Raw genomic sequence first — 23,629 nt, forward strand, 5'->3', positions numbered from 1 at the left:
ATTATCAGCACTGCACTATATTACTGACTTTTAATATAAGTCTTCACTGATATGTCACAGGCCATACATTTATTCTTCACTGATATGTCACAGGCACCATGTTTTAGGGCTAACCCAAAACCACACCAAAAGCAGGCACGTGCGTACTCCTTAAACGTGTTTATCTGCAATTCTCGCGTGTGCTACTGGGCAATACTTGAGATTTTTGTCACACAATTCTATGCTGTGCAGCTGCCTGTGTGGAAAGCAGCAAGAGGCATACCCTGGGTGGGCCTGAGAATTATTATTATTATTATTATTATTATACAGGATTTATATAGCGCCAACAGTTTACGCAGCGCTTTACAATATAAAAAGGAGACCATACAGTTATAATACAAGAGGATTAACAGGGCCCTGCTCCGAAGAGCTTACAATCTAATAGGGTGGGGCAGGTGGTAGGGTTGTAGCTGTGGGGAATGAGCTGATGGAAGTGGTAAATGATTCGTTGGAGACGTGATAGGCTTCCCTGAACAGATGAGTTTTCAGGGATCGCCTGAAGATGGCAAAAGTAGGATCTACCCGGATTGAGGTAGCGAGTTCCAGAGGATGGGAGAGGCTCTGGAGAAATCCTGGAGACGAGCATGGGTGGAAGAGATGAGAGAGCTTGAGAGTAGGAGATCTTGAGAAGAGCGGAGAGGACGATTTGGGTGATATTTGGAGACCAGATTGGTGATGTAGCTCGGGGCAGAGTAGCGAATGGCTTTGTATGTTGTGGTTAGTATTTTGAATTTAATTCGCTGGGTGATTGGGAGCCAGTGTAGGGATTGGAGGAGAGGGTTGGCAGACACTGAGCGGTTGGTAAGGTGGATAAGTCTGGCAGCAGCATTCATGATAGACTGAAGAGGAGATGGAGAGGTAGGCCAATGAGAAGGAGTTGCAATAGTCGAGGCGAGAGATAACAAGGGAGAGTTTTGGAGATGTTGCGGAATACCTGGCCTTTATATTCTCATGGCATAGCAAGTGGTGTTCCTTCAATACCAGATACAAGAAGCAAGGCCGTTATGTGCTGGGGCTGTCCTGCCTGCTGAATGCATTTTAAGATGGGAAGTATGTGTTCACTGTGTGCATATCAGGGCTTTATTTCTTATTCATATTGTACCATGACTGTTTTTAACAATTTTTGTCTTTTAATTGTTAGGTCTGTGATTGGCTGTACCCTCTCATGTGCACTCAGTCCCCTGTACTACGCTCTAACACAGGGGTCTACATGTTCCCAGACATGATGTCCGAGACCCAAGGATCCTACGTAGGGGTGGTACTCTCGGCTGAGCTGCCCGCCGCTGACCTGGAGCTCTTTGAAGATCTTTTGAAACAAATGTCTGATCTGAGGATCCAGGTAAAAGAAAGAGATCACCGCTATATGGTAACTAGAATCAACACAAAGTCCTCATATATGTCATTTGCCTAAAACATGATCCTCACAATGGGAGACTTGCACTTCTTGACCCACAAGAGCTTCGTACACTTTTTAGGCATTGAATGTCTGAGGCTTAGACTCTAAGCACTTGGCAGGTGCTGGGATCTTGTATTTGAGGTTTTATTTGTAAAGGTGGTTTTTATATATTGAATAGTTATGAAGTGGGCACAAGGGATTTACATCCCTCTTTGTATTTTTGGTGGAGATGGAACACTCATTTCAGGATTTTGAAAAGTGATTTTTTTTTTCCATCCAATGATGGCTCTCCCTGAATCACTGTTCTGCTGTCCGTATGAAAAACAATTTTATAAACTCTTTGATTAGAAAAACTCTCACCTGAATGTCAAAGTCGTGACAGTCCACCATACACAGTTCAATTTTTATTTTGAGCAATCGGTTATAAAACACTGGATGTGTCTTAAACAAAACCCCAAGCGCTTTCCCCATTAATTGTAGCAGGCCAGTTTATCCTTCCACATGTATAGGACCACTTTATTAAAAGTGAAGTTAAAGTATAACTGAACCTTCAATGAACATGCATTTGTACTTGTCCTTGGAGCCTATTGGAAAATGGAATTATGTTAGATCACCGTTTGTAAAGAAAGGAATGTGACCTACACTATATTACCAAAACGCCTGCCTTTACATGCACATGAACTTTAACCACTTCAGCTTCGGAAGGTTTTACCCCCTTTCTGATCAGGCCATTTTTTGTGATACGGCACTGCATTACTTTAACTGAAAGTTGTGCGACGCTGTACACAAAATTGATGTCGTGTTTTTTTTTTTGTTTTTTTTTTTTTTTTGTTTTTTCCAGAAATAGTGCTTTCTTTTAGTAGTATTTGATCCTCTGCGTTTTTTTTTTTTTTGTTTTTTGATCTATAAACAATTTTGAAAAAATATATATATTTTTACTTTCCGTTATACAACATATCCAGTAAAAAAATCAAATTTCTTCATCAATATGTATTCTTCTGCAAGTTTTTGGTAAAAAAATCCCAATAAGCTTATATTGATTGGTTTGTGGAAAAGTTTTATAGCGTCTACAAACTATTCAATAGATTTATGGACTTGTAGCAGAATACATATTGGCCTTAACTGATAAAGACATTTTTTTTTTATTGTTTTTACTAGTAATGGCGGCGATCAGGGATTTTTATCGGAACTGCGACATTGCGGTGGAAATCTGACACCAAGTGACACTTTTTGGTGACCAGTGACGCCAATACAATGATCAGTGCTAAAAAAAAAAATTCACTGTATAGATGACACTGGCAGGGAAGGGGTTAAGAGTGCTCCTAGGGAGTGCATTCTAACTGGGGGGGGGAGTGGATGCACTTGACGAAAAGAAAGATCCGTGTTTCTGCTTAGCAGAAACACAACATCTCTCATTTCCTCCCTGACAGAACAGTGGTCTGCCTTGTTTACATAGGCAGACCACAGTTCTGCATTTCCTCCAAATGATCGGTGGGTCCCAGAGGCTCCCTCTGTGTCCACGGCACACGTGCCCCAGATCGCGTTCACAAAATCACGTACAGGTACATCATTTTGCACAGCCGGGCCGCCCTGCCACAGTATATATGCGATGGGTGGTCCGGAAGGGGTTAATAGCATCCCAGTTTTTGTTCATAGGGTTGGCCCCCCCCTGTAAAGCTATAACAGCTTCAACTCTTCTGGGAAGGCTGTCCACAAGGTTTAGGAATGTGTCTATGGAAATGTTTGACCATTCTTCCAGAAGCACATTTGTGAGGTCAGGCACTGATGTGGATGAGAAGGCCTGGCTCGAAGTCTCCGCTCTAATTCATCTCAAAGTTGTCCTATCGGGTTGAGGTCAGGACTCTGTGCAGGCCAGTTTAAGTTCCTCCACCCCAAACTCGCTCATCCATGTCTTTATGGACCTTGCTTTGTGCACTGGTCTAAATCATTTGGTGGAGGGGGGATTATGGTGTGGGGTTGTTTTTCAGGGGTTGGGCCTGGCCACTTCGTTCCAGTGAAGGGAACTCTTATGCCCTGTGCACACGGTCGGATTTTCCGACGGAAAAAGTGCGATCGGATTCTGTTGTCGGAAATTCCAATCGTGTGTGGGCTCCATCGGACTTTTTCCGTCGGAATTTCCGACACACAAAGTTTGAGAGCAGGATATAACATTTTCCGACAACAAAATCCGATCGATTAAATTCCGATCGTGTGTACACAAATCCAAAGCACAAAGTGCCACGCATGCTCAGAATAAATTAAGAGACGAAAGCTATTGGCTACTGCCCCGTTTATAGTCCCGACGTACGTGTTTTACGTCACCGCATTCAGAACTATAGGATTTTCCGACAACTTTGTGTGACCGTGTGTATGCAAGACAAGTTTGAGCCAACTTCCGTCGGAAAAAATCCATGGATTTTGTTGTCGGAATGTCCGATCAATGTCCGACCGTGGTGTGTACAGGGCATAAAGGCGTCAGCATACCAAGACATTTTGGAAAATTTCATGTTCCCATCTTGGTGGGAACTATTTGCGGATGGTCCCTATCTGTTCCAACATGACTGTGCATCAGTGCACAAACAAGGTCCATAAAGACATGGATGAGCGAGTTTAGGGTGGAGGAACTTAACTGGCCTGCACAGAGTCCTGACCTCAACCCGATAGAACAGTTTTGTGAGGAATTAGAGTGAAGACTGCAAGCCAGGCCTTCTTGTCCAACATCAGTGCCTGACCTTACAAATGTGCTTCTGGAAGAATGGTCAAACATTCCCATAGACACACTCCTAAACCTTGTGGGCAGCCTTCCCAGGAGAGCTGCAAAGGGTGGGCCAACTCAATATTGAACTCTACGGACTAAGACTGGGATGCCATTATGTTCATGTGCGTGTACTGGCAGGTGTCCCAATACTTTTGGCAATATAGTGTAGCTCTGTGGGGTTGATTTACTGAAACTGAACAGTGTAAAATTTGGTGCAGCTCTTCATGGTAGCCAATCTACTTCTAACTTTGTTCAATGAAGCTTTGACAAAAAAGACCTGGAAGCTGATTGGTTTTCTATGCAGAGCTGCACCAGACGTTTTACTCTCCTGGTTTAGTAAATCGACCCCTGTGTTCACATCCAAAACTGAATCAGTGGGTGCGAAAACTTCTTCTGGCCTCCTCTAGGGGGTGTCGTTTGGAGAACTAAACCAAAGAAAATTCCCAACTCAACTCATGAACCAGCCTGCAAACAACCAAATTATCCTGTCTAAGGCCTGGTTCACACTTATGCATTTTTTTTTTTTTTTTTTTAGTGCGTTTTCAGTTTTGCAGAAACGCATCACAGTCCATTTAACATGGTTTCCTAAGGATGTAGTTCACATCTGTGCATTTTATGGAAAGGGCCAGGGACTTTGTTCTGGTTTTTGGTTCTAAAGACTTCAATGGATAAAAAGCGTGTATTGAAATATGCAAACTGCAACCTGCATAGGTGTGAATCGGGCCTAACTGTTAGGCAGGCCATAATTTCTTTCCTGCAACCATGGGTGCCATTTTGTTTTAGGCATAACCCCAAATCCCAACGAAAGCAGGCACATGAGTAGGGGGAAACCTTGGGGGGGGGGGGGGGGGGGGGAGGGGCACATGCGAGGAAAGCTGTCCCTGCCGGGAAAAGACCGAGATCATGTGCTGGATACTCTTATAATAAACACTAGCGGCTAGAGCTAGAGATAATTGTAAGAGAATCCAGCAGGCTGGTTGTACCCAAGTCGATTGATTAACTTGGTACATTCAGCCTGCCCATTAATGGTTCAAATCTTGGGCCAGTTCGGCAGGAATTTTGAACTGTATATGGCCGGCCTTAGATATGTTTGGTGAGGTAAGCTGGGAATTTTCTTTAGTTTTGTTTGACATGCGTCGCTCTTCCGCGTGCTCCTTGCTATGAAGGCCAGTTCTAGGTGGGGACAGTGACCATTGATTTGTGGTGCCATTTGGAGACCTGTGCTGCATTGCAGACGATACGGAGTCAGGCGGCTCTTCTCTGGACTCGCTTCTCCTACAGAAACTAGGGTTTCTATTTTTCTGACCAATCAGATTATTTACATTTTAAGAAAAAGTTCCATCAGTAGGTGGGCATTGTGCTGGATGTCAAGTCACTAAGTTCCAGTGACCACTGTGAGATGTCCCGGGTCCCTAGTCATTTTGGAGGGCTGCAATAATAATCGTGGTAGACACAGCAGGATATTTTTCAGTGCTTGTTATTTACAGATTTATCTGTATGGCTGAGCTGTGGAACAAAGGGCACAGACATTTCTCCTTTGTACCAGATTGGATGTTCTCCAGTTTATGCCGCGTGAAACATTCTGCATTAATCGCAGAAATACAAAGAATAGTTTGTCTATAAAACAAAGCGGGCGGTGTGCATTTGTCTGTGTCTAATTTCCACATTCAGCTTTGTTTGTCCGACACCAACCTACAGCTTGATTTTATTTAAAACTTAAAGTAGAACTATAGGCAACTGTTTTTTTTTTTTTTTTTTGTTTGTTTTTTTCCATTTTGGACAGATTAAGGCTGGGTTCACACATATGGGGAGCGGTTTCAGTGCGGCAGTCCAGTGCGTTTTTGTTCCCCTGGTGCAGGTGTGATTCAGGTGCGCATTGTTACCTGAAATCGCTCCAACCGGACCCAAAAACTCACAGGACCCTTTCTGAAACTGCACCGCGGCCGCCCTGCAGATGTGTGAACAGGCTGCATTGAAAGTCTTTCACATGTTATGCAAATTGGATGTGGTTAAAAATGCATCCAATTCGCATATACAGTGGGGACGGAAAGTATTCAGACCCCCTTAAATTTTTCACTCTTTGTTATATTGCAGCCATTTGCCAAAATCATTTAAGTTCATTTTTTCCTCATTAATGTACACACAGCACCCCATATTGACAGAAAAACACAGAATTGTTGACAATTTTGCAGATTTATTAAAAAAGAAAAACTGAAATGTCACATGGTCCTAAGTATTCAGACCCTTTGCTGTGACACTGATATATTTAACTCAGATGCTGTCCATTTCTTCTGATCATCCTTGAGATGGTTCTACACCTTCGTTTGAGTCCAACTGTGTTTGATTATACTGATTGGACTTGATTAGGAAAGCCACACACCTGTCTATATAAGACCTTACAGCTCACAGTGCATGTCAGAGCAAATGAGAAGCATGAGGTCAAAGGAATTGCCTGAAGAGCTCAGAGACAGAATTGTGGCAAGGCACAGATCTGGCCAAGGTTACAAAAAAATTTCTGCTGCACTTAAGGTTCCTAAGAGCACAGTGGCCTCCATAATCCTTAAATGGAAGACGTTTGGGACAACCAGAACCCTTCCTAGAGCTGGCCGTCCGGCCAAATTGAACTATCGGGTGAGAAGAGCCTTTGTGAGAGAGGTAAAGAAGAACCCAAAGATCACTGTGGCTGAACTCCAGAGTGGCCTCTCCTCAGTGCAAGACACATGAAAGCCCGCATGGAGTTTGCTAAAAAAAAAACACCTGAAGGACTCCAAGATGGTGAGAAATAAGATTCTCTGGTCTGAGACCAGGATAGAACTTTTTGTCCTTAATTGTAAGCGGTATGTGTGTAGAAAACCAGGCACTGCTCATCACCTGTCCAATACAGTCCCAACAGTGAAGTATGGTGGTGGCAGAATCATGCTGTGGGGGTGTTTTTCAGCTGCAGGGACAGGACGACCGGTTGCAATCAAGGTAAAGATGAATGCGGCCAAGAGTGCTCAGGGCCTCAGACTGGGCCGAAGGTTTACCTTCCAACAAGACAATGACCCTAAGCACACATCTAAAATAATGAAGGAGTGGCTTCACAACAACTCCGTGTCTGTTCTTGAATGGCCCAGCCAGAGCCCTGACTTAAACCCAATTGAGCATCTCTGGAGAGACCTAAAAATGTCTGTCCACCAACGTTTACCATCCAACCTGACAGAACTGGAGAGGGTCTGCAAGGAGGAATGGCAGAGGATCCCCAAATCCAGGTGTGAAAAACTTGTTGCATCTTTCCCAAAAAGACTCATGGCTGTATTAGATCAAAAGGGTGCTTCTACTAAATACTGAGCAAAGGGTCTGAATACTTAGGACCATGTGATATTTAAGTTTTTTCCTTTTTAATAAATCTGCAAAAATGTCAACAATTCTGTGTTTTTCTGTCAATATGGGGTGCTGTGTGTACATTAATGAGGAAAAAAATGAATTTAAATGATTTTAGCAAATGGCTGCAATATAACAGAGTGAAAATTTAAGGGGGTCTGAATACTTTCCGTCCCCACTGTGTATGTATGTATGTGTGTATGTGTGTATGTGTGTATGTGTGTATGTGTGTGTGTGTGTGTGCCCAGCCTAAGGGAGAGTTATAACCCCTGTCAGTTTATCTTTTGCCATGTGTCTCATTGGGGGACATGTCCCTTCACTTCCTGTCCCATAGTGAAAACAAGAACCAGAACTGTTCACCAGAACTAGTGTCCCCATTGGAAAATTTCCCCTCTATTACTTTTTCTGGGGACAGCCCAAATTTGGGGATTTGCATTTACTTCCATTTTTTTTAGCCCTGGTTCACACCAGCATGATTTGTCATACGATTTAAGAGTTCAAAATCGCATGATAAGTCGCACCCCATTGCTGGCAATAGAAACATTCAAATCGTTGCGACTCAACACGCAGCGACTTTGATAAAGGTTCCTGCACTTTTTTTTTTTTTTTTTTTTTTTTTCTTCCAATTTCATTGTGACTTGCATTGCCTTCTGTAAAAATTTTAAGTGGAACATCAGTCTTCTCTTTTTTTTTTTTTTTTTTTAACTTCCCATCAATTAAATCTTCTGCCCTTGTTGTTTTTAACTTTGGATAGTAAAACATTTTTTTTTTCTGCCAGTAAATAGCTTATACAGCCCACTTCCTGTTGTCTGGTAAAACTCCTAGGCTTATGACATGCACAGCTCTCTCCCTCTCGTGAGATGGCCAGGAAGGGAGGGGGGAATGAGTCCGAAGAGGGCCACTGAGAGCTGCCGAGCTGGAGGTGTATGTCTGTCTGTGTAAATCCACGAAGTGAACAGGCAGCAGCTTCAGTTGCCAACAGCTACAATGGTTGCAGCCACACTTAGTGGAGGGAGATTTCTGCAGCATATTTTGCAAGTACAGAGTCACGATATATATAAAATAATATGCAAAGTGGTTGGAAAGAAGCTTCAGAATAACAAATATGTTTTTATTACAAATTATGTGAGCAGACTGCAGTTTCTCTTTAAGTCGCAAGCTGCAATGAAATTGGAGGTCCAAATTGCACTGATCTGCGCCTTTGAAACTGCCCAGAAGTAGAGCGATTTCAAAGCCACACTGGTGTGAACCAGGGCTCAATAATAATGGTAAATAGGACAAATGGAGAGGGTGCATCTCCCTAACTGGGACACAGACGGCAATAAAAACTGACAGGGGTTCTATTCCATCTCCACTCTGTCCAAAACCTGAAAAAAGTTTTGCCTTTTTAGTTTTAGTACTTTAAAACATATATAGATATGGCAAAGTGACCTGCAATATGCACATATTTTATATGTTCATTTTTATTATTTTTTTTATTTTCCCTTGGCTTTGTTGTCAGTATGGTGCAGTCATTGACTTGTTATATGTTCTTCTTCCTGCTCACTAATGTAGTGATCTGATTTGTGGGCCTGGTTCAAGCTGTAAAATATTATGGATCACTGCGTGGTCTCTTAAATGAAAGCCACCAGAGAAAATCATGTGCTGGTTGGCAACATCCCCAATTGTATATGAAGAAAAGTGATAACCCTCAAGGAAGCTTGTTGGGGGATATATATATATATATATCTATATCTCCTCTCCATCCGACGCGTTTCAGCTGACGCCTTTTCAGGAAGCGTTCAATCCCTTCTTCAGAGGTATAATAGGAGAAGGTCACAAAAAATGGTTTTGTTTCTACAATAAAGCACAACATTTGCCATTAAAGAGTGACATCATATAGGCATGAAACTCCTCTGTAGCATGCCAAGGTGATTACATAAAATGATCAGTAATTGTTACAGCCGTGTAAAATATATAAAAGCCAGGTTCACTTTTGCCAAGTGGAGGGGGGCATCTATATGTTCCCACACCCAGGACCCTGAATGGCCCACACAGAGGTTTCCCAGTGGCAAGCCTCTAGGATGAGGCTAGGCAAGGAATACAGAAAATGCACGTATTCTTCGGATACAACATGTATAGACTTGATCATGTTGTATTAGACTTAAAGTAGTACACACAATCAGAAAATCGGAAAAAAAAAAATACCACTTTTTGAAGCGACCGTATGATAATCTGATCATTAATACACAGCCTTCAAAATTGGGAGAGCAAGACTACGCTCGCTCGGAAATGAAAAAATACGTTCTAATACAATACATTGCTTCCGAAATTGTATTCTGTCGTACGAGAATTTTCGATATGAGACTAGCATGCAAAAAAAAAACCAGACGATCATTCATCCGATATTCTCACGTGTATGAGGCTTAAGTGTTTGTTTTTTTTTTTTTTCTGGATGCCACATATTGGAATCCAGAATTTAAATATCCAGTCTAGGAATTGGCTGTAATTTGTGTAATTGCACCATACAGTATGTGAATGCAACTATAAAAGTTGTGTCTAGACATGGGATGGATGGTAGCCAGAAGAGCAATTGCTAAACATTTGTTAGTGAGAACAATTGTGTATGTGTGTGTTTGCACACTGCTGGTGCTGGCCTAACATTTGGAGAATAATATCATTATACTGGATAAAGCCAGCCTGTTCTTCCTCAGTCATTGTGGGGTTGCAGAAATTGGAAAGAGCCAGTGGGCATATGATCATGTCTATCAGCAACAGGATCATTCCTCAGAATCTCATGGTCACGGGCACCTTGTCTTGTGTAGGTGGTAAATGGCTAAAATAATAAAACCTTCTATTGTTTGTTTCTGCTCTTCAAGTCCAGTGATGCAACGGAAGAAGTCATTGACTTGAGTCAGACTGTGCATGTTGTCACCATACCTGAGCCAGAGCCTGGACCAATAGAGAAAGATGACCTGCCACCATGGAGTCAGAAGGTTGCCCAAGGAATTCTGCAAGGTAAATAAAGATAATATTTCTATTTTATCTGCTTGGCAATTGAAGACCTGCACAGGTGGAAATAAAACTTTATGCTGCAGTTTGATGCCATTCAGTGTGGGTTATGCCCCGTACACACGGTCGGACTTTGTTCGGACATTCCGACAACAAAATCCTAGGATTTTTTCCGACGGATGTTGGCTCAAACTTGTCTTGCATACACACGGTCACACAAAGTTGTCGGAAAATCCGATCCTTCTGAACGCGGTGACGTAAAACACGTACGTCGGGACTATAAACGGGGCAGTGGCCAATAGCTTTCATCTCTTTATTTATTCTGAGCATGCGTGGCACTTTGTCCGTCGGATTTGTGTACACACGATCGGAATTTCCGACAGCGGATTTTGTTGTCCTATCACACATTTTCCGTCCGAAAATCCGACCGTGTTTACGGGGCATTACAGCTCAGGTCTTATCTAGCCTTAGGCCTCTTGCATTGATAAACCCTCTGTCTACATTAGTCTCCTGTTAGTGACTGCAATAAGGGAAAAGTAGCTTACCGAGCTGGAAAAAATGTTACTCTGAATACAAGTGGGACATACCTTGCAGAAGGAAATATGAAGGTAGAAAAAGGGGCAGTTGGTCGTATTTGCCATACAGTGTTCCGTCTAAGGTCACCTCTGCCAAAAGTTGGTGGTTTAGTTGTGCGGAGATCACTTACACAGCTAAAAGGATGGCATCAATGATGAATAATATATGGAGCATCCAGCTGTCAGAGGTTTATTGGTCTTTAGGGGAGGGAGTAAAGAAAAAAATTACTACAGGGAAATATTGTCAATGGACATGTAAAAAGCTGACCAGTCATTAAATCTATTGGTTCATGTCAGTTTGGAATGGGGTATTGCAGCCTGTAACTTAACTATAGAGGTGGCATCCAAACTGCTGCCCTTTTGCTTTATCTAGCTCTGGGTGCAGTATTCGTCCCACTGGACACCAATAGTGGGGCATAATTCCTGCCACTGACACCCAAAAATGGGGCACTATCCCTCTAATTGATGCTAATAATGGGGCACTATTCCTCCAACTAATACCAGTGAGGGGGCACTATTGCTCCAACTAATGGTGATGGGGCACTATTTCTCCAACTAACACCAATGATGGGGCACTATTACTCCAACTAATACCAGCGATGGGGCACTATTACTCCAACTAATACCAGCGATGGGGCACTATTACTCCAACTAATACCAGCGATGGGGCACTATTACGCCAACTAATACCAGCGATGGGGCACTATTACTCCAACTAATACCAGCGATGGGGCACTATTACTCCAACTAATACCAGCGATGGGGCACTATTACTCCAACTAATACCAGCGATGGGGCACTATTACTCCAACTAATACCAGCGATGGGGCACTATTACTCCAACTAATACCAGCGATGGGGCACTATTACTCCAACTAATACCAGCGATGGGGCACTATTACTCCAACTAATACCAGCGATGGGGCACTATTTCTCCAACTAATACTAGTGATGGGGCACTATTTCTCCAACTAATACCAATAAATGGAGCTTTATTCCTCCAATGAATATCAATGATAGAGCACTAATCCTCCTCCTATTGACCACAGACACTATGTAATTGTTTTACACCCACTGACCACCAAGCCTAAGGCATTGTTTACTTCCGCTGATGCCAGGGCATTTTCAACTCCCACTGGCCACAGTCTGCCCCCCCTAAGTGCGAAGGGCAATAAACTAGCCCTTTGTTTAGAACGTATGGAGACCCCTGGGTAGTATAGAATAGAGGTAAGCCGGAGTAGAGAGGTGTTTCCTCTGCATTGTAACCCACGATGCTTCAAGGTATTGTTGTGTCATAGACCGCAGATCTAATAATAGACATAACACATCTAGTATTATCTCATAAATGTATAACAAATTAAAGCCTTCCAAACTTAGAGAAATAAAGATGAGTTTTTAACACAGTTCTTTTGTCCAGATGTGAACTCTCGATGCATTTAGCAAATCATGCTTCATAAGGAGAAATTCTGGTGTGCTGATACATATACAAAAGACACCAGCATGCCAGTAAGGGAGAAACCACAGCGGAGAACAAATGCCAACAGCACTCATGCGCTCACCTACAGGGGCAACGGTTTGGGGCAGGGGGGCCCAGCCCAAGCGCCACAAACATGTATACCAAGATAGAGGTCCCCAAAGTTAGAGACACAACCGGACAAAAAAACAAAAAATGAATGCCAGCCAGGAAACAGCTGAGCTCAAGAAACTCCCTGGAGGACTTAAGGGTATACATGTGGTGTTGTGACTCAATCCACCTGGAGTATGGATCCCTCAGCAGCGGATACTATCTTTCCTTTTGTAGATTATAACCTACTGTTTTTTGGACTTTAAATGCTATGTTTCAATCTAGGGGCCTCTTGGCTGAACTGGGGCTTGGTGAAAGGAGCAGAGCTGACGGAAAGAGCCATTCACAAAGGTGCTACAAAATTAAGAGAACATATTCAGCCTGAGGACAGACCTATGGAAGTCAATCCCACAGTGGCCAAGGGACTTCATGTGGCACAGCAGGCTACCGGCGGTGCAGTGAAAGTCAGCCAGTTCCTAGGTAAAAAAAGATCCTAACTGTATATCAGTTTACAGAACCTAAGAAGCGTGGGCATTGACAATATTACTCAAGTTTAATGATATCATTTTCATACTGACAAAGAAAAAACCTGCAATTCCAAAGTTTACATTGCTATTTAATAATGTCCCTACAGGAGCACTGTGAACATGATAGCATAGTCGCTTTTGCCTTTTATTCTTTAATAATTGGCTTGAAACTTCATGAATGGGTGGGCGGCTCATATGTTTGGGTTATGGAAATGAATTAAAGCTAAACTGTGGGCAGATACAAATGCGCCATCCAGTCCAGCTATGCAATTATGTAGAATGATTCCATTAAAGTGTGTTTTAAGCCAAAAAATGTTTTTTAACGGTTCTGAATAGAGCGAGGAAGGATTAGAAATCCTGTCTGGTTTCCACCGTTATTCATTGCTCCATTAGAGAGATTACTCCTTAACCACTTCAATACTGGGCACTTTTACCCCCTTCCTGCCCAGGCCAATTTTTAGCTGTCGCACTTTGAATGACAATTGCACGGTCATGCAACACTGTGTACCCATATGACATTTTTGTCACACAAATAGTGCTTTCTTTTGGTCATATTTAATCCCCATTAGTTTTTTTTTTTTTTGCTAAACAAACAAAACAGAATTTTGAAAAACTAAAAAAAATGTTGATAGTTTATTATAAAATTTTGCAAACAGGTAATTTTTTTTTCTCATTAACTGATGGGCGCTAAGCTGGCACTGATAGGTGACACCGACTGATTGACAGCACTAGTGGCAGCACGATCATGGGAGGATGGCAAAGTAAGTCGCGCTGTAGCCTTCTCTCACCTACAGCCCAGGCTGGAAGAGGTTAAGCTGACCATAAATGGATCGAATCTCAGCCGGTTCAGCAGGGACCAGCTGAGATTCGATCCATGTATGGGCAGGCTGATTGTACAATCAGCATATGGGATCTTCAGCATGTGATTATTGCCAGCAGCTATGGCCAGTAGCAATAATCCCTGTGTTCTCCCAGCAGGGATGGCTCCCCAAACCCATAGTTGCAGGAAATAAAATCACATAATCTATGGCCAGCTCTACTTCCTGCTTTGCTGACATTTTACCAAAAAATGAAGTGAGGGAAAATCTGCAACAGGGATGCAGACAAAAATCTGGTTCTGAGTTCCAACCTTCCCCTACTCTAATATACTCTCTTTAATACCATATAATACTATACAGTACTCTTATAAAAAAAAAAAAAAAAAAAACTTGTATACATTGTATAAAATGTCAGCATGACAGGAAGTTGGGGAAAATATCTCTAACCGAGCCCCAGATACCAATAGAAACCAGACCTAGGTTCTAATCGTTCCCCATTTACACCATACATGTTAATATTTAGATCTAACACATGCAACTAAACTGGTGTAAAACTTTCTTCACTTCTGTTAAAAAAAGCTGCTATTGGCGGTACGGTGCAGTGCCATTTTTCACATATGACCACTGTATGTTTATGTATTTTGTATGTTATCATAATAGCTGTGCCCAGTGTTTGAGACAATAACACATAATTCTACCTGCCATTTAGTCAGTCTTTTACCATACAAAGAATTTTATGGCCCATGAACACAGGTAGTTTGTGTCACAAACCTACTCTGGTGTGTTAAAAAAAAAAAAAAAAAAACCTGCACCCAGGGAGCCACAGGTGCCGCATACAGCTACCCATAGATCCAGGTGTTTTTCTGCACCCAGGGAGCTGCAAAGGGCGGGTACAGCTATAGCCATAGAAGTGAATGGCTGTATGAAGCTGTACTCGGGTAAACACTGATGCTTTTCTGTGTCAGTATTTACACAAGCATGTGAGTATTCGGTAGTCACTAGTGATAATCGCATGTAAAATCTAGCAGGCTGGTTGTATCCAAGTTGATCGATCAGCTCAGCCTGTCCATACATGGTTCAAATCTTGGCCGGTTCCTGCTGAACCGACTGAGATTCGAACTGTCTAAGGCCGGCCTTAGCTTCAGATACTGTAATTCCATACTATCATTGTCCCAGTATGCTGAAAATAAACAACGGTACATTCTCCTTTTAACAAAAATTTATCTGGCTTCTGTAGATCAGCAAACAAAGCTTGCTTACAGGTTCTTATATTTGAGATGCTTCTGATCTCCTTCTGACCTGTTTTTGGCTTCCTAAGCTTGTTCAAGCTGCTTTTTCATTCACATTGACTTATATGGGGAGAAACTGTTCTAATAAGAACAATATCCCGTGTACACAGGCCCTTCCTCTGCTCCAAGTGTCTACGCTGTAGGATATAGAATTTCCAGATACTGCCATTGCTGCCCTCTCATCCTGGCAATGCTCATTGATGGTCATATTAATCTAGTGGCTTTGTGACTTTTTTGGAGACACACAGGCCTGGACAAGAATGCAGATCAGGAATTTCCACTTCAATCTGACTTTCTGATCTGTATGTATATTCCAGGTTGGTGGCTCTGAAGATTTTATAGCAACAGGCAACCAGGGAAATTGTATTTATTGAGGAAGATATTTCTCTTGGCAGTGGTAGCTACCATATTTTGCTGAGCATGGGATTTTTTTTGTTGTGGGTAACGTCTATACATTATCAGTTTATAAATTTTAAGATCCACATCTTCAGTCAACAAAGTGATAGAGAATCAGAGACCATGTGTATAGAAGGAAAAATAACATTTTTGGTTATTATTGGAAACCATGTCGGTGATTAGGGAAAGCCTTTTTTTTTTTTTTTTTTTTTTCTTCTTGTATGCAACCAGTGAGTACGTATCTTGTAAAACATATATATATCTCCTATAGTGGATGGTGTCTGTGCCATTGCGAGTTGTGTCGGCAGAGAACTCGGGCCACATGTGAAGAAACATGGCAGCAAGCTAATTCCAGAATCTTTGAAGAAAGACAAGGATGGGAAGTCTCCACTGGATGGCGCTATGGTGGTAGCAGCTAGTGGTGTACAAGGTATTCACAGAACCTGAGGTCTCTTCCTCCTCTACAATCCACCAGTTTCAACATGTTAACATGAACCCTTTTTTTAATCTTTTTAGGATTTGCAACTGTCTGGCTGGGCCTGGAGTATGCTGGGAAGAACATAGCAAAGAGTGTGGCCACAGAAACCGTGCATACCGTCAAATATAAGTAGGTGTCATTCTTGGGACTTTTCCAGTATGCTGTAATGTATAATGTGCGTTAATGTACAATTTGTTTAACCATTTCCCACCCACCCCAGTATTCCAGTTCTGAATGCCCAGGGGGCGGGAAGGATCAGTGATCTCGGAACCTTCGTCCCATCGGCTACCGATTATTTAGTCTGGTCTGAGAGTTGTCTTTGTGCTGAGAATGCGCAGTGAGCGCGCTCTCAGTAGATAAACATCGGCTGCCCAGTAAAGCGCATGCAGGGCTGCTATTACAAATGTTGCTACAGGGCCCCCATTCGGCCGAAAATGACTAAGGACATAGATTTAGCAGTCCCTTTCTCTGCAGACTCGGGTGCACAGATGAATGAATAGGTAGCGCTCTGAGGCTTCCTACTCATTCACAAACTAAAGCGATTAGTGATAAATGGACACAGCTGTGATTGGTACCGATTGCTCATTGATCATTCAGGAAAGGAAGGGGCCGGTAAATGACATATTTACCGGCCTCTTCCCCCGCTCTCCATCCTGAATCATCCCTGTGTGTGCCCATAGCAGCTTCCGGCAGGAGAGGAGGGAAGCCAGCAGCTCTGTGGGGGAAAGGGGCACATGTGCTAGGACCAATCCCCCTGCAGTGCAGCCGGAGGGGAAAAGAGGAGAAGCCGGCAGCGCTGCAGGAGGAGGCAGAAGAGGATTGGTGTTTGCAATAAGACAGTACAGCCGGACCTCCGGCTCTGCAGGTTCCCTGGTCCCCCCTTTTGAACTGATGGGGCCCGGGCCCTGTACAGGAGGGTTGGCTGTACTGCCTTATCAACGGCCCTGGGCATATGTGCTGCATGTGGGCTTTAAAGCCCACCCTTTTGTCATCCCACATATGTGTAAGGTGACCACCTTAAGAAAGGGGTTGTAAAATGTTTTTTAAGGTGAAATATACAAATCCCCAAATGGACAACAGGCAAGTTGAAAAAATTGCCTATGTATTGTCAAGCGAGGTGGAGGTGACATTGGAAATTATGCTGCCTGCTAACACACAGATCCTTTATGGCTCAACAGTACACTTCTTAACATGCCTGGTTGCAGCCCTGCCTGGTGCACTGAATGGAGGAAATAAAAACAAAAAAAGAAATGTTTTAGTTGCACTGATTTTTAAAGTGTATTTCCCTTTTTTGCAGCCAACTCTGCATAGTAACATCAGGGTGAGTAGGGTACCAGTACACCATCTTCTGGTGAATACTGGTATTGCAGGCAGATAACAGATGTAGCTTATCTGAATGGTTCGCTATAAAGCCAAATCCTGCCAAAAGTTGATCAATCATTTTGACTTTTGCAACTGTATCCAATCAGTTGGAGCTGCTATTCAGGTATTTTGAAAGCCAGCAGGGCCAGGTTTCAAAATACAATAGCTGCAGCTGTGTATTTGTCCATACTGTATATCTGTCTTTTGTTTTGTTTTTTATGTTTTGGGGTTTTTTTTTTCTCATTCAGCCTGCAGTGTATAGGTTTAAATCAGCTGAGTGCTGTTAATACTGGGAAAAACGTACATAATTGTTTTGTAAAGGTATTCCAAGCAGATGGCCGAATTCAATTCCAAATGGAAACTTCAAAACGAACGCCCTCTCAAGGTTCTATTATTGTATTATGTAAATTTTATTTATCTAACATAAGCGTAATGATTTTTATTCTAGATATAGGGGAGAAAAGGTGGTTGAACCTCCGGCAACAAAACCCTAAGTGAATACAGTTTATGTGTTTTAATATGTTAACTGCTTTATCATTTAAAGCATTTGGTGAATAAAAATGTCATACCCTAAAAAACATTTTGCTAACTTATACCAATATTTTGTACATAGTGTTTTTTTTAATAGCTGTTCTCTTCCATTTTATAGACGAGTCTGTAGCTAGTCCTACCTATCCTATAGCCATGTTGGTGACCCAGTAGTTAAGAGGAGGAGATGACGAACGTATATTGTTGTTGGGGAGAGACAGGGTTCTGCAAAAATAGGCCTAACTTAAGCCGGCCATAGCTGGATCAAATCTCGGCCAGTGCAGCAGGGTTGCAGGAAAGAAAATCGCATCATCTATGGCCTGCCTAAAAGAAATGTGTATTACCAAGTGCTATATCAGTACCTGGAGGAACTGCAGTCTGCTCACATAATTTGTAATAAAAACATTTTTGCCATTCTGAAGCTTCCCTCCAACCACCATGCATATTTAATATATACTGTCATTCTGTACTTGCCAAATATGCTGCAGAAATCTCCCTCCACTGAGTCTGGCTGCAACCATTTTACCTGTGGGCAGCTGAAGCCACTGCCTGTTCACTTCCTGGATTTACACAGATGCACACCTGCAGCTCTCATTGGCCCTCTTATGACTCACCCCCCTCCCCCCTTCCTGGCAAACTCTCACAAGAATGAGAGAGAGAGCTGTGCATGATGTCATAAGCCTTGGCTTTTTACCAGACAAGAAACAGGAAGTGGGCTGTATAAGGTATTTACATACAGAAAAAAAATGTTTTATTATCCAAAGTTAAAACAACAAGGGCAGAAGATTTAATAGATGGAAAGATGAAAACCTGACTGAAGGTTCACTTTAATATGAAAATAAATAAGGGTCATGTCATATTTTGCGATATTCGTACCTGCTGGGATGTAACCAAATCAAGCACAAGATTTAGAGCCACCCCATAGGAGGAAGCCAGTTTAAAAACCATTAAAATAGTGTGCCTTTCAAATGTTCAGCTCTATAAATGGGAATTGTGTCTGATTTACGTATTCATGTCCAACACAGTGCTGACACTGTATCAAAATGTTGGGTATAGGTCAATGAATTGCCCATAGTTCACTTCTGAAGAAACAATGTTCAATGTGGATTTATGGTCATCATTCTGCCAATGAACACTCCACATGCCTACTCTTACTCAAATTAGGTTTGTTGAATGGGACATTGATATAAATTATTTTGGTGCATTTGTTGGAGTATATATCCAAGCCATTTTTTGTTTTAGATAGGAGGTAAGAACCCCTGTTGGGTTTTTACTTCTATCCTGGACTCTGCTTAGGCCTTGTCATTGCTCCACTAAAAAAAAGTGTTTTGCCTCGTACACACGATCGGACATTCCGACAACAAAATCCTAGGATTTTTTCCGACGGATGTTGGCTCAAACTTGTCTTGCATATACACGGTCACACAAAGTTGTCAGAAAATCTGATCGTTCTAAACGCGGTGACATAAAACACGTACGTTTGGGACTATAAACGGGGCAGCAGCCAATAGCTTTCATCTCTTAACTTATTCTGAGCATGCATGGCACTTTGTCCATCGGATTTTTCCATCGGATTTTGTTATGAAGACAATCGGAAATTCCGACAACGGATTTTGTTGTCGGAAAATTTTATAGCCTGCTCTCAAACTTTGTGCGTCAGAAATTCCGATGGAAAATGTGTGATGGAGCCTACACACGGTCGGAATTTCCAACAACAAGGTCCTATCACACATTTTCCGTCGGAAAATCCGACTGTGTGTACAGGGCATTGCAGTTGTTTGTGTTGCTGTTGGAGATTTATTCTCGCTTGTGCAACACAAACTGCAGGGAAATCCTTCTAATGAAGCCCTGGAAAGCAAAAAAAAAACATGGCAGTGATTTTCAATATTCCCTGCTTCATTCAAAAGTAAAAAAACAAAAAAAAATTTGGTGTGCTGTATATAGAGATGAGGGCACATGAAGCGTATAGATAAAATGGGCGATAACAGCTATATTTATTAAATAGATTTGCCTTTTAAAGAATATACAGCTAATGATTGGCGTTTTGCTGCAAAATGTTTTATTTGTTAGGATATGACAATTGGTAATCTGTACAAAGCAATGCTGGGTCAATTTTGGGTCTGTTGCTGGTAAAAAGGGAAGGACTTTAAACATCCTGGGCTATGTTTAAAGATAACATAACTGACTTGTATGCATCCTTATATATGGATTATCAGGAAGTTTTAAAGGGCAACAAGGCTAGGAAGTTCAGGAAATGCCGCGATCCATACACCTTACCGCATTCAGATCGCACTGCCCTTGGAATCCGCTGCAGCTGTCAGTGCAGTCTAAGGCCCCTTTCACACTTGTGCAACCTGAAAATCACCCGACTTGAGGCAATGCCTGTGTAATCTTGAGGTCTATGGACATCAAAGTCGGACCAAAGTAGTGCAGGGACTACTTTGAAGTCAAACGCATATGAACGGTACCCATATGCCTTGTCATGCGACTTTGCAGTGCCAAGTCGCACAAGTGTAAAAGGGGCTTTGCCAACCCCCCCAAACGCAGGTCACAATAACAGTGTGTTTGCCGGCACCGGTTCGCATGGTACTAAAGTATCATGCGATGCAGTTGCAGTGCGGTTCCAAAATTCCTACATGCACAACTTTGGTGCAATGTGGTGTGATTTGAGCTCATTCAAAATGAATAAACGCAAATTGCACTGCACTGAATCGCATGTTAATTGAACAGGAATGCGGTTCTTGTACAATTCACATGTGGTTCATAGTTTCAACTGAGGCCAAATCTGAACTGAAGGCTGACAGCTAAATACACATTTGGAATATACAAAATATTTGTTATGAAGACTTACCTGCCAAAGGATTTGTAGTTCTTTTTCAGAATGTCTTTGGATTCATACAACTCTGCTACAAAACCCAGGCAGGTGATCCCCATTTCTCCTGCTTCAGCTTTGTATCTTCCTGTTTCGTCAGTGTGCTTATTGAACAGTAAATAGGCATTCTCACGATGCTCATTAACTGCCCGGCAAGCAGAAATATGACCCTAGAAGCTGGAAAACTTTACCCGGAATATCAGAGGCAGCCACAGGTCTTTATATATTTCAGCTGTGCAGCACTCCTCCTAGGGTGGTGCGAAATGATTCTCTGTGCAGTGTAGCAAACTAACATTTCCATCTCAGAGTCTAGTTCTTTGACTGCTGGCTGGGGAAAAATGCAAAACGTTGCCGAGATTTTGCGTGTTTTGCGGCCCAGCAGTCAAAATATTCCTATCCTAAATGCAATTCTTCCACATTCAGGAGAGTGAGGTTAAACCTCCTCTAACCTCAGTAGCTCCTAAACGCCTATGTGTACATGGACACCTAGGCTTTTATGGAGTTGAGTTTAGGAGCTGCTAGTGTACATGGAGCCTTAGAGCAGTCAGATACCTTCATTGATCAGTGATGAATCCTTCTTACAGTGTCTAGAGACTTCTACCCAGCTTCTCTGCAGAAAATTCCTTGCAAGACCAGCTACCTCTAGGTATCCACTCAAACAGGCAACAAATCTCTTGAGCCTCTAGCACATGTCCTAGGCTGAGGCAAAGCCCAAGTGGAGAGACACTCTGGACCAGGGTTCTGTGGAACGCCAGGGTTCCTCCAGAGGTTGCTAGGGGTTCATTGAACAATTAGAACCTTCTGCCTCTCAGATCCCACTAATACTATTGACCTTTTTAGCTATCTGTCAGTGCCGTTTCACAAAGGGGCGACTTGTCAGGCGACCTAGCCGCCTGACAAGTCTCCTCCCGTTCTGTACTACGGAAATGTTCTAATAGGAGCAACGCAAGTCGCTCCGACTTAGAAAAAGGTTCCTGTAGTATTTTTGGGGCGACTTCAGGCGACTTGCATTGACTTCTATACAGAAGTCGTTTTGCAAGTCGCCGCTGAAGTCGTGTGCAGGTCGCCTCGGTAAGGTGACCTGCAAGTCCTGCCGTCCCTGTGTGAACCGGCACTAAGGGGGTAATTCTTCCCAATGACCACAAGTGTAAGGAGCATTCTGCCCACTGACAATCGCACTAATGAGCATGAGCTGTAGATATAATCAATATTAGCAGGGGTTTCTTGAGATTGGAAAGTTTATTTCCAGGATTCCTCTATGTTGAAAAGGTTGAGAGAGGCTGCTCTAGGCAGAAGCCTAGGAGATGGAAAACACTGGATAAGTGACCCAAATACTGATCATTTCTCAAACCATACTTCTGCACAAGAACTTCAGGGATTGGTTGGGTCGGATAGATATTTATAACTCAGCGATTGTTCTTCTCACTCTGATTACTGGAACCGTCTTCACAGTAACATGCAGAAGCAATCAACCCATTGAGCTTAGGGAAGATTTTCTGAGTTCTGCTGAACAACATTAACAGTTTAGCACAGTGTTTCTCAACTCCAGTCCTCAAGGCGCCCCAACAGGTCATGTTTTCAGGATTTCCATTATTTTGCACAGGTGATTTGATCAGTTTCACTGCCTTAGTAAATACCACAGCTGTTTCATCTGAGGGAAATCCTGAAAACATGACCTGTTGGGGCGCCTTGAGGACTGGAGTTGAGAAACACACTGGTTTAGCACATATAGATTACATTTATTTATACTGTGGTTCCTACCAAGGTAAGGCTGCATTGAGAAAGGTATAATCAATATAAGAGACCATTGTGACATATAGTTGCGATCCAGCCCTGTTCACAGGCAGATTTGTGAATGTGTACCTAAATCTGCTTAACTAGATTGTCTTCAGCTATATAGTTAGATGAACACAAAAAATAGCTTTCTATGGAAAAAAGGTTTTTTTTATTACCTGCATTTCTACATGAACAAAAACAGATAGCCCTCTAGTGCTCAGCCCAGTTTTGATATGAAGAGTCCTTCCCTTTTTTCCCAGGCATTACATCTTTATGTCTGAAATGTACAAAAGTCACACCTTACTGTCTCACTGACATGCTTTGAGGAAATAATGTGCTTATAGAGGAACTATAAGGGTCCATTTACAGTGTTGCGTTATAGGGTGCAATACCTCATCATGCTTGTTGGTACCCTGAGTGTAATTTATTCTGAAAGGCACCTCAACACCCTTGTGATGCAGTGCAAAACAATGTACAGTAATGGACTACCATGAATTGTTGTGCGCTGCATTGTTTGGTTTTTGTGTGTTTAGACAACTTTCAAATTAATATGCCCCCTTAATGCAACATCTGCGCAATAAATTCACGGCAAATGTAAATGGGCAATAAATGTCTGATTGCTCACAATAACCAGCTGCTGACTATATCAGGGAACTGATTGCACATAAACAATCTACATTCCTTTCTTCTGCTTTTTAAAGTGCCGGTACGACAGTTGTGTGACGGCTTTTGTACTTGTGTATCACAAACCAAAATAATTCTGTTTAATCCAGGTAATTAGGGGGATGGATAATTATTTTAATCAATTCAAATATAAAATCTGGTTATTCTTGTTCAGCTCTAATGTGTTTAGGTTCACAGTAATTTGTGCCATTAATTTGCCAAGAAGCAGTTCAA

The 23,629-nt window shown here is 42.3% G+C and overlaps 1 protein-coding gene across 3 annotated transcripts in view; it reads left to right on the forward strand.

Moving 5' to 3' along the window:
* Positions 1-23,629, forward strand: part of SPART (spartin) — a 52,158-nt gene that overhangs the window by 27,684 nt on the left and 845 nt on the right. Inside the window, exons 3-8 of one of the 3 annotated variants that reach the window (XM_073613307.1) lie at positions 1,181-1,405; positions 10,415-10,553; positions 12,972-13,166; positions 15,988-16,146; positions 16,233-16,323; positions 18,005-18,050. In XM_073613307.1, the coding sequence (XP_073469408.1) occupies positions 1,181-1,405; positions 10,415-10,553; positions 12,972-13,166; positions 15,988-16,146; positions 16,233-16,323; positions 18,005-18,050 (855 nt within the window). The remainder of the gene's footprint in view (positions 1-1,180; positions 1,406-10,414; positions 10,554-12,971; positions 13,167-15,987; positions 16,147-16,232; positions 16,324-18,004; positions 18,051-23,629) is intronic. The other 2 variants (XM_073613305.1, XM_073613306.1) reach the window with 2 other exon arrangements.

This window comes from Aquarana catesbeiana, linkage group LG02 (assembly GCF_042186555.1).
Source record: "Aquarana catesbeiana isolate 2022-GZ linkage group LG02, ASM4218655v1, whole genome shotgun sequence".
Lineage (NCBI taxonomy): Eukaryota > Metazoa > Chordata > Amphibia > Anura > Ranidae > Aquarana > Aquarana catesbeiana.